General features: G+C 46.2%; 1 protein-coding gene across 1 annotated transcript in view; it reads right to left on the bottom strand.

The window, feature by feature from the left end:
• Positions 1–248: 248 nt before the first annotated feature.
• Positions 249–12122, bottom strand: part of Sel1l3 (SEL1L family member 3) — a 110526-nt gene continuing 98652 nt past the window's right edge. The window contains exons 21-24 of the mRNA XM_041671294.1: positions 10530–10657; positions 9894–9996; positions 9746–9818; positions 249–1339 (exon numbers count right to left, since the gene is read on the bottom strand). Of these exons, the coding sequence (XP_041527228.1) occupies positions 1200–1339; positions 9746–9818; positions 9894–9996; positions 10530–10657 (444 nt within the window). The 3' untranslated portion in view covers positions 249–1199. The remainder of the gene's footprint in view (positions 1340–9745; positions 9819–9893; positions 9997–10529; positions 10658–12122) is intronic.

Here is a 12122-nt window from a genome sequence, read left to right as displayed (position 1 = left end):
GCCCCAGCACGGAGTGTGAGGCTCAGCAATCATCATCCTGGCAGGTGTAGGCTTAGGATTCGTTAAGGGAGCTTCCTGCCACCTTCATATCCACAGCTATCAGTGGCTTCCAGGACAACCCCTCTTGTGTAGGGGGTTGTTTTGTGCATTGAGGATGGGGAGCCTCCTGAGGAGAACACGTGGACGTCAGCACTTGGTAGAATGACCACAGTGACAACAAAAAAGAAAAGAAGCCAACTTCCTGGTAGTCAACTGTAGAAAAATAATTTTATTTACTACTGTAAATAAAGTAGTGCAAAGAGTAGTCTGAACCCACAGTAATGCCTTACTGATGTATTTTCTACAGTAGCAGCATACAGTACACAGACACTCACGCACACACTCACATACACCCGTGCACGCACACACATCCCTATACAGACACCGGCAGGCAGAAGGGGTGGAGATGAAGCTATGAGCTAACAGCTGTTTTTCTGCAGATTCCTTTGCTGCCAGTCTAGTCTAACGGTGATTCATGAAGAAGACTACATTTAAATACTAGAGAGTTCCTAGATGTTATTGCATGGGTTGTGATGGAAACATAAACGATATCCAATAATGTCATCAAATGATTTGGAAGCACTACGACTCTAGAAAAATCCACAGGGAAAAAAAAATGTAAACCAATATACAATGCTATTGCCTTCCCTTTCAATGCTGTTTTGTTTGCTTCAAGGTGCCTTCTAACTTCTGGGCTTGAAACTCAGAGAGCAATCTGTCAGCCGGGCTTTGGGGAGCAGGATGTGGCAAACACAGACGCTGAAGCATCATCAGCTTCGGAGGGAAGTGCCTGTCCTCCGGTCAGAGGGGATGAACAAAGACCAAGACTTTTTCAAACGCATCTCCATGGATGGGAATATGGATGTTCTACAAGGCAGGCTGTGGTTCCCAGAACAATGACCAGGAATGAAAGTCCAATGCCTCGGCTCACCTCCCCGCATGCCCCTGTTTTCAAGGCGATCCTTGAATTTGTTTGATACCTATATCCTGCTCTGGGTATGTCCTTGTTTAGAAATAAACAAAAAGACACCAAGCGCAAAGCCGGCATCCAGTTCACGAGACATTTAAGGTATTTATCAGTACAATGCCCTGGCCTCGGCCTTCCCCAGCCAGATGTTGAAAGGGCTGTCTCTCAGCTGGAAAGACTTGGAGTGCACAGTTCACCCACAAGGCTCGGGGTTGTTAGCCGTTGTGGGTGGGTCGTGGTCGGAGGCATCTGCAGCTGGAGGCACAGCTGGACTTGGGGTAGATGAGGTGGGGTCTGCCACGACCCAGGCTGGTGCTGGAGAGGAGCCATTGGCTGCAGAGACACAATGCAAAGGGAGTTGACGATGGAGAGAGGCACACACAGGACACCCAGCCCCAGCCAGGACCCAGCAAGCAAGAGGGATACTCCTTGGCTGGTGGTCCCAACTCTCGGTAGACAAACAACCCTGGACCTGTTATCTATGCTCTTTGAACTTTGGTGTCCCCTTCTATAAAATACCAGGTTGGAATAGATATGTAAAGATCTCTGGTGGCTCTTACGGCCTGGGGTTCTAAGTCCCTGAGTGTCTGAAGGAATTTCCAGGCAAGATGCCACTGTAGTCAGTTTCCTGAACTGTGGCCCTGTCCCAGCTCCCCAACTCCCCTCCCCCATCTTCCCCATGATGTCAATATAATACAAACCATAAATAATATCAAACAGTCAGAGGAGGGCTGGTTTTATTTGCATTCTTATGCCATCTGGATGGTATGTCATATTCAGCCCAAGTTATTTTATTTAAATAATTGCATGCAATGGTTGGAAAATACAATCGCTTGCATTTTTCATGAAATTAGGTTTCAGTATTTTTCAATATATCTTTAGTAGAGAACATAATTACCCTGATTTTAGAGGAACTTATATCAAGTTTATGTGGGTAGTTGTCTTTCCTCTTTAACTTGTATTTTATGCGTGTGAGTGCTTTGCCTGCATGTATGTCTTGTCCGACTTGAGTGCCTGGTGCCTACAGTGGCCAGAAGAGGGCACTGGATTCTCTGAAACTGTAGCAGATGGTTGTGAGCTGGCATGTGGGGGCTGGGAATTTAATCCAGGTCCTCTGCAAGAGCAGCCAGTGATCTTAAAAGCCGAGCCACCTCTTCAGACCCCATGTCAGTAACTTTCTGATACTAGTGATCTTGCCTCCCCCAAGCGCTGTGGCACTGTCTGGAGACATTTCCACTTGCCATACCTGCCCAGGGTATGGAATGATGGCGTCTTATGAGTAGAAACCAAGGATCACGTTAAGCCTCCTGTAGTATACACGACAGCCTCGCAGCAATGAGTGATTAGCTCTAAATGTCATCTACGCTGGAGCTGGCAAAGCCTGCTTTATGTATTAAAACCTAGACATGCCTGAGGAAAGACTGTGGGCTCCTGAGGCCAACTGCTTTGACCCTTAACAGCTGTGTGAGTGGCTTCGGGTAACTTATCCACACGTTCCCAACTCCAGGAAATGGAGAAGAGGAACGTAGCTGCCTCACTGAATCATTCCAAGGGTTAACTGAGAAAAAGCTCTCGAAAAGCTTAGAACAGTGTTTGGAATGCCTAAGTATGTGGAGAATGTGTTGAGATTTGTTTGTTTCAGGTACAGGGCTTAGGGGACTGATAAAAGGGTTGAAGCATTTGTTTTCTGGTTGCTTGTGGTCTCTTTGAGGTTCCAACACAAAAACAGTAAGAACTTCAAAGCCAGAAAGGCTGCAAGTTGAATACCAGGGATGTTTACCAGCTGGGCAACTTCGAGCAAGCTCTGAACCACTCTGGGTCTTAGTTTCTTCAGCTTTAAAATGGGGACAGTGACACCTGCAGCTGGGTGATGAACGGTTAGCTGCTCACTGACCAAAGTCTGTGCAAACTCGAGCTGGTCTACCTGTAAGCAGTGATCTCAACTAAACTCGGTAATACTTCAGTCTCTGCAGAAAGTGGGGTCATTTTTTATTTTATTTATTATTTTTGTACTTATGTGTAGCGCACATATGTAAGCATGTGCATGCGCCAGGCACACATGTGGAGATCAGGTGCTTTTCTTCCATCATGTGGGTCCAGGGAAAGAATGCAAGCTTCCAGCACGGGCAGCAAGCACCTTTAGCTGCTGAGCCATCTTGACGGCCTGACGGAGCCATTTTTAAAGGTCATTCTGAACTGTATGTACCACACAAAGATGCCACCGTGCACTGACAACCCAACTCTTCAACAGCTCCATGTCTGAACGGGGTCACCCCAAGAGCTGCTGCTGAAAGTTGGGGCATGAGCATCCTAGCAGGTTGGCGTTTCTGCCCACGAACAGGATTTTTCTTCCAACACGCACAGGAAATGTGGAAGCAGAGACTAGGGGAGAGGCCACGGTGTCGTGGAAATATGGAACATTACAAGGGCTATGAAAGACTTGGAGACAGGTGATCAAGAGACGAGGTTCAGAGACCACCATGCCAGTCGGAAGCCAACCCTGGGCATCTTCTTTAGCTGCCTAAGGAAGTTGGCTACTTCCTGAGCTAGATATGAACATGTGGATGTTTCAGTTCTAAGATGCTGGAATCCCTGGTTCCTCTGTTTCCTCCCCTGGGAACAGAAGGGTTTGCAACAGCTGGTGTCTGGACCTCCATCTGCCATAGGCTCTGCCTTTCCTGTGATCCCAGTGGAAGTTAATACAACACTAAGGCAGGGACTTTTAAGCTTAGGGACCGTCTAAGTCACCATGGTAACGAGATAAATCAGCAATTGGTTTTCTGATTAAAACAAAAAGTGCCAATGTGTAAATGTAGAAGGAATGCCTATTTAGCGCCGCCGCCACCTAATCCCCCGGATGGGGACAATAATGAACGCTGGCTGTTTCCCCAGCAAGTTTGTTATTATCTTTGTGAGGGTCCCCTCCCTTCTGTGGGGGCTGCAATCACTGTGTTAGCCCCCCCCCCGCCCCCCCGCCACACATCTTAATTCTAGAGCGGGCCCTCTGTCTCTGCTCACCAGGAAAGTGTGCTGATTTTATTACTGGACTAGAACCAAGGTCACCAGGAATATTATCGCACTGCTTAAAAAATAACAGAGTATGTTCCAGAGCCAAGGGGAAGTGATTTGTGGATTACTCGCTGGCTGGGGAATCATTTCTGTATATTAGTGGGAATAATCGGGAGCTGGCACACACAGGACCTGTGGCGAAGGACAGTCACTGCCTGGTTTTGTATGGCTCTATGATCTAAGAATGGCTTTTACACTCTTAAATGGGAGGACAAAAATCAAAACAAGCCTAAGACTTTGTGATATGTGAAAATATTTGAAATTCAAATGGGTCCACACACAGTTTTATTAGAAGCCTAACTATGATGTCTGCTTCTGATCTCCAGGGACAGAGAGGAAAAGGCAAAGCAATTATTATCTAACTCCTTACAGAAAAGTGGGGTGCTGGGGTGTAGCTCAATTGGTAGAGCGCTAGCCTAGTATGTGTGAAGCCCTTGGTTCCAGCCTTAGACACATAAAGTAAATGTAGAGATGCTGGCCTATAATCCTAGCATTGGGAGGAGAAGCAGGAGGAGCAGAACTTCAAGGTCATCCTCTACTAACTTGAGGCTAGTGAGGGCTATGGGAGACTCTGCCTAGAAAACAAAACAGAAAAGTATGCTGATCCGTGTTATAACCATCCCATATATTTGGCTGCCAGTAAATCAAACGTGGGCTTCAGCAAAGAGTATGGCAGGTGACTGGAGAGAATGAGGGGAAGGAGGCAGCCTGTAAATCTCACATTATGCTTGACTTAGTCCTCGGGAGGCTGCAGGGCCCAGGACAGGAACAAGATTCCTGTCATCAACACTGGCACTGGTGGGCACCAAGAAAGGAAGACTAGGGGAGACAGGGAAGACACCTTGCTGTGACTTCCCTGACTTCAAGGCTGTCCGCTGTCTTTACCAGCACTCTGCGTGGCATTTCACTGTGCTTTTAGCAGAAACCTCATTAGCTGGAAGCGTAGGGGACAGAGGCAGAGCAGACAAAAGTTTAATTAATCTCACTTGGATCACCTTACATTCTGTTAGAAAATAGAAAAAACCTAGAATAACCACCGTCTAAAAGAATGAGTCAGCATTCACAGGCAGGGTAGGGACAGACTGGCAGGGACTCAGCCACCCTGCCATCCCTGGGAGCAGAAAGCTCTACAGATCTCTTCTATGTTGTGTGTTCTTTAGACGTCACGTTTAGAGTCACGCTGCAGACAGGAATTTTTTTTTCCTCTGAAATGAACCAGACCAGATGGGTTTCAGAGTTCAGAGCTGGGGCTTAGGTCAGACTATGTGTAATGATGCATCTCGTGGACACAAATAGAAAAGAAGAAACTCGTCGTTTCATATATACACCTTACATGCACAGACTGAAAGGTAATTTTACATGTTCAGTGCCCCTGCATTTTCCTGCAACCCCTTAGGGGGTCAGGTGTGGACCCTCTGTGGCTTCATGCTGGTACCCAAGTTTAAGGGTTTAAGAATTTAGGATTTAGAGTCTTACAGATTCTGTGTTTTCAAAATTCAAATTTCAGTTTTCAAAGGGGGACCCTTTCTTTGACATGGTGCTTCTGTTTTTTTTCTTACCATCCTTTTTTTACCTCCCATCAGGCGGCCAGCCAGGCTCCAGGCTCCTCTGCTTGAGGGGCGTCTGCAGCAGGTCCAGGTAAGTATGGACTCACTTTACTCTGGGATATTTTGGGCTTCAAAACAGCTGCTCCATTACACTAATTATGCTTGTGCCCTTGGCAGGAGTGGGAGGAGGTGCTTCTGAGACACACTCAAGCCGTGAAATAAACTCTTTTTAGGGTCTGAGACTGAGGCTGATCTATCTGTGGATTGTTCTAGCAAAGCGCCCCCTCCTTTCCTGGAAGCAACCTGAAACTGGAAGGCTCCAGGGAAAATGCTAATGGCTCTGGGGTTAGGGGAAGATGCCCAAGCAGGGTGACCCAGAAGCTGCCTAACCGAGCACCTGGAACATTTAGTAGGAGTTCTGCTCTCAGACCTGAGGCAGCCAAGTAACTCCAGGGGCTTTATTACCCTGAGAAGCACTGATCTCTTGAAAGAATGTAGCTGCCTGGAGGAAGGCAAGCCAGGAACCAGAAACAGGTTTTCTTGATGGCACTATTTGTCTCCTATTTTGTTACTTGTGACAGATTTGTAAACACCTTTGCTTAAATGCTTTTGAAGTGAAAGCACCACAGCATAGCAAAAGCATGCTAGGCTTCGGTTAACTATTACAGAGGCAAATCAGGCTAGTTAAGTGTGATCGCCTCCTTGTGGCAGAATTCTTTAATTGCAGGCAAAATGTCCCACTAGGACATGACTGACAACTAACAGCTTAAATACACCATGTCATCTCATTTGGTTCTTTCAGCTACAGAAAGAAGCAGGTAAGGTATTATCTCTTCCATTTTACAGAAGAGCAAATGGAGGCAAAGGCAAGCTTCTCCCTTGCTCAACATTGTCCCACAAGTAACAGTAGGGCCAGAATCTTAGTAGCTCTTTTCCCCACTGCTGGTGGGACTAACTCCTGTCCTGCACCACTGAACATGGGACCATTTCACGTGGCAAAGGCTGGGGAATGTTGACTATATATCACAGAACATCATATAAACTTGGGAGAAAAATGGGGGTAGCTGGAGTTGAACGCATAACCGATATGAACATCTTGCTGACAGAGGATTAAACTTTAAAAACAATTGATTTTAAAAGGAATCAAAACTCTGAAATAAATAAGAACCCCAACTTCTAGTGGCAAACCTCACCCCAGGCTATTTTAGAGGCCAGCAGTGTTCAAACCCAAGCCTTCTCTATTGACTATTGACCGGTACCCGGGGTGAATTACTATGCTTATTTCACACCCTCATCCGCCACAAGGGTCAGTCATCCACACCGCCATTTCCTGTGGTGCAAGGGACATGTGGATGCCAGCAGCTCATCAAGGCCAGTGGCAGAAGCATTGGCTTCTAGGAAGCCCACGCACCTGTGCTCCTGTCATCTGCCTATCACCTCTTCAGTCACCTGGGTTGGACAATCTTATTTCAAAACGACTGGCATGTTTTCACCTTGTACAAGGACCATGGATACCAGTCAAGGAATGGGAGAGGTGCGTCAGCTCTCAGCATGAGTTCTTACATGGCCACCGCAGCAGGCAGGCACATTCTGGCAGCACAATGGCCCTTCTTTTCCATTTCCACCATTCCCGGTCCAGACATGTTTTACAGAATGGCAGTGTGGGCATGACCCAGAGGCCTGCTACTGATGTCTGTCTAGACTCACTCTCTCAGAATCTTCAAGGCCTATGAACCCTGCATGATTCATATGCCCAGTAACACTAAGCACTGGGCTCGAATTTACATATGGAAACATTATTTTGTAACAAGCTGTTTTCTTTTAATTATCCTTTATAGTGCTTTTAAAGCAAATATGCATGTGGGCGGGTTAATTATGAATTTTATTTTAAGATACTCAAACCTATTAGGAAATATTCCTACTGTGAAGGGGCAATTAATTTAAGATAGTCTGTAACATTTTAAAGTACTGAGGTTTTGAAAGCTAGTCTGGAATTCTGCATCCCTCTTGGTCTCGTTTCCTTAGCTGAACAGGCTACTTCACCTCTCTGGCCTCCATATTCTCATCTGTAACATGCCACATGCAGAACTGAGTTCTTTTTTAGATCTTATCCCAACACAGTCTTCTGTGGTTGTCCAGAAGAAAGGGGAGACACACTTGAAAAAGCGAGTGAAGCCATTTTTGAAAAGTGAGGGGGAACAGGTGACGGAATGACCCAAGGAGGGACAGGAAGGGGAAATACATGTGATCTATGAAAGGGTCATAGGGACGGGAGACAAGAATGCAGAAGGACTGATAATGAAGACGGGAAGACAAGAAGCAGCCAGTGTCTAAGAAAGGAGTTCCCACCCACCCATGAATTTTCATGGCTACCGGCGGGCATAAAGCCATCAAGTCAATTTCCAGCAACCCTAACAGAAGCGCGTTCAGAGCAGTCGTAACAGTGTCTCCACAGAGTATAAATGACAAAGATAATTTGAAATGGAAAACATTGACAAAATGCAAAATAAATGTGCTATACCTGGCAACAAATTCCGGGATGAGACAGACGGTGCCCTAGGGAGATTTATGCAGGGGCAGAGGACTGGGCCGCCAGCCTGCAGGGCTGTGGAGGGCAGCTCGCACATCCTTCGGTAAATTAGAGGAAGACGGCGCTGCATTCGCGAGAGGGAAGCCCACCCCCTCCTTTCACTGTTCATCATCTGCTGCACGAATAACGGGCATGCAAACACTCAGATGCCAGCCTGTCCCTAATTTACCCATTGTAAGTGTCTCTGTTAGTCTTCATGAGTTATTCCCTCCTCTGGTTGCCATTCAAGATGGTGGAAATCTGTCACTTTCCACCAAGAGACACTTGCAGTTTGAGCCTCTGTTAAGTATGAGATAGTAACATGAACGGTAAGACTTGGGCCATTCTTTACCCTGGGAAGACAAATAAAACAGCTAATGTCCACCGAGAGGGTTTTATACAGCACTCAGGTTTGATGGCTCTCAGTTAACTACAGTTGCCGTTAGGATACGCATCCTATATGCACTTTAAACTATCCCCTCAGTTTACCGCCCTTGAAAGCTATGATAGACTCTCTTTCCATTGATGAGAAACTGGGAGATCAGAAAGGTTGAGTAATTCATACCAAGTCACACAGATTCCAAGTCAGGAGTCAGTCTTAGCCTAAACAGAAGTAATGAAAATCTCATTGCATTAGCTACTCCTTACGCTAGCGTGAAAAAAGTGACCGTGTCTGGAAGGAACCAAAGTGGCCTCTCTGTGTCTACCTGGCTGGCTAGGTACACTTACACAATACGACTGGGACTAGTGTGCTGTGGAGCAGAATATTTGTGTAACTAAAAGATGTGTCACATTGTTTGTGTTGCGGAATAATTGTTTAACTATGTAAAGATGGGTTGCTTTTGTTTGTGCTGCATTTGTTTAACTGCATAAAGATGTGTTGCTGTTTTACCTTGCCTGCTTAAGCACCTGACTGGTCTGATTAAAAAGCCGCATGGACTGAAAAAACAACAACAACAAAAAAAAAACTGAATGGCCAATAGGGACCAGACAGACAGACATGAAGGAAGCAGGAAAGTTGAACACAGAATCAAAGAAAGGTAAAAAGTCCTGAGGCGAAACATAAATGAAGAGAAACAGGTTAAAGTAAGTTATAAGAGCTAGTGGGACAAGCCTAAGCTAAGGCTGGGCATTCATAATTAATAACACGTCTCTGTGTCAGGACTTGGGGGCTGGTGGTCCAAGAAATCCTGCTACATGAGTGGGAATACTTCATACAGCTGCTGGGTTTGAAATGAGGGTTTAGAGAATATATAGGGAAAAAGAAAACATTTTAGTTTATTTTTGTTTTTGTTTTCTGTTTTTTTCTTTTTTTGAGCTCAATAGATAAACAGCCAAAATCCCAAGCCCTTTCCTTTGAAAACTGTAACAGACTGAGGTTTCCTGACAGTCAGGGACTGTGAGACACCATACCCTGTAAGGACACCTTCATCCCATGCAGAACCATGCTGAAGAAATGAAGCATGTCCAGGATTATGAGGAGGGCGTGGGCCACTTGTTAGGAGAGAAAAAGACCCCGCTTCCCTCCTGCCCTGTCTTTCCGGAAAGCTTTACCTGAGACACACTGGAAATGAAGCACCATCCAGGCGATCCCCACGGACAGCAGGAAGGTTCCGAGGAAGTAGATCTGCAGGCGTTCGGAGCACACGTAAGATGACTGAGGAAGGGCAGTGCTCGGGCAGGGCTTGGGGAGGATACTCACCAGGGCAGAGTGCAGAATGGTACCCCAGAGAAGCCGCAAGTGAAGGTAAAGCCAGGCCAGGGAACAGGGGCTAAGGGACTCCTCATTACTGAGGTTCCAGCACCTGTGAACCAAGACCAGGGTACCTGTGATATCACTGGCTTTGGTGGCACCAGCCATGGTTGGCCCCTCATACCCACATGAGTTTGTTTTTGCATACAGGGACTCCCTCAAGATGGTGGTGGAGAATAAAGCTAATTAATTCGAAGTGCTTTGGGCCCAACCTGGTATTTGGAGATTCTAGCAGAAACCTCTGGAAAGGAAAGCCTAAGGAGGACCCTGAGCACAGGATCTTCTGAGTGTCTATCCAAAGTCCAGGTGTAGGATGGCCTCCTTATCTTCTAGAACAGCCAGCTAATCTGATGGAAAATCTTGGTCAGCACTTAAACTTCAGATCTAGAACATTCCATGACAGACCGGAAGCTCAATAGAAAAAGAACAACTTCAGCTGAGCTGAAGGCTGACAGAAGCAATTTTGTTGACATTTTCTCACCGCTGACATCACAAAATCAGGGTGATGCTAGCTTGAATCAAGACAAGAGTGTAATCCGCTCTGGTCCCCACCTCTCCTTGGAATCAGAGCAGCTCAGAGCTCACCTTTCATACAGCTCCCGGAGGATGGAGGAGTTACTGGGATGGAGTGAGGGGTCAATTTCCAGGAACTCCAGAATGTGGTGTGGGATGACAGCACCTTCCTCTATCAGTAGAGCTAGGTTGAAAAATCCCTAAAAAGTGAGCAAAACCTGAGTCAGCGTCTCATGGATAAAACCCAGACACAACTGTAAACTTTTACAACCTCTACTTTTTTTTTTTTCACAGTCCCAAGAGCCAGATGGTTTGGTCGTGTTCATTGATGAGTCGTTCCCCTAAAAATATGCGTCTGAGAAATATATTTGCAGGAGAGTGGGAGGTTTTCAAAGAACGCTACAGTCTATCTGGTCAAATGCCGGGCAAGCCTTCCCGACTCTGGTTCCTACCCAGGACCTGGGAAACGAGTCCTGGCATCAACAAAGCCAGAACGCTAGTGAGGTCACTGATGAAGGACCAGGCCCTTGATCACTACCCGTCTACTGGACAACTAATCAAACGATAGCATATGAACACATATCTGGGGTATTCTAAGTGAGTGTGGAAAACGTCACATGATTCCTGGTGGTGTAAATCTCAGCTCTGGGTTATTTTTCTACATCTTTCTCCTACCCTTTGCTTCAGACCCTCAGAGTGGGACCTATCCTTTGGACTATGTAGCTCCCATAAAAGAATGTCATTCGAGAGCCGGGTGGTTGAGAAGTGTCTAAACTGTGGGTACTCTTAAACTACCAGAAAGAAACAGCCCCTCCAGCATGAGGGTACGTGGCCAGATCAGCATGTCCTCCAATAAACGACTAGAGATCCACAGAGAAGTGTTACTGCCCTTCAAAAGATGATGGGTTGTATTTTCATGGTTTCCCTTTGGCCTTGTATTTCGATGGCCACTAATAATAATTTGCGGGCCATCAACATCCACCACGTTGTGTATACCAGGACTCCCCACCAGCCCACGCAGCAATCACTGTCGACACACAACAGCAGCTAACTTGCGAGTGCTGGCTGTGTAGGGGGCAGCATCTGCTTTCCAAACACTCACTCGGTCTCATGACAATGAGTCATTACTGGTACTATCACCCTTTATCGTACAGATTGAGAATCTGGGACATAGAGACGTTAGGGGATGTGCTTGAGGTCACCCAGCTAGAGAATGGCAGAGCTGGGGGATTCAGATGCAAGAGGACAGGGTCCAGAGACTCCACTCATTGCCGGTCTGTAGAAAGAGTCTGAAGTGTCTTTAAGATGCACACGCACATCCAGCAGAATGCACAGCGTTCGCCTCTCTTTGAAAGGAAGGGGCTCTTAAAACTTGAAGTGTTAGAAGAAAAGAGAGAACATGGCTATAAAATTGCGAGGATTCTGATCAATGGGAAAATAAGATCAAAGTAAGCGGCAGCTAGGCCGGGAGAACAAGCGTTTGTGTGTTTGAACGCAGCTCCATGGTTCATTATCAAGTAGGGAAATATATAAAGAACTAATTATGACTTGAGTTTTAAAATGTATCAAAGGACCAAGAGATAACCAGGCAAAGAATGAGAATGGAGAATTCATATAAAGAAGCTAGGGTGGTTAGTTTATCAACAACAAGCGTGGATGAAATCG

The sequence above is a fragment of the Microtus oregoni genome, unplaced genomic scaffold, assembly GCF_018167655.1.
Source record: "Microtus oregoni isolate MIOR12 unplaced genomic scaffold, Mior012 000021F_ref0000039, whole genome shotgun sequence".
Classification (NCBI taxonomy): Eukaryota; Metazoa; Chordata; class Mammalia; order Rodentia; family Cricetidae; genus Microtus; species Microtus oregoni.
The sequence above is the reverse complement of the archived record's forward strand: the minus strand, read 5'-3'. Positions and strand labels throughout refer to the sequence as shown.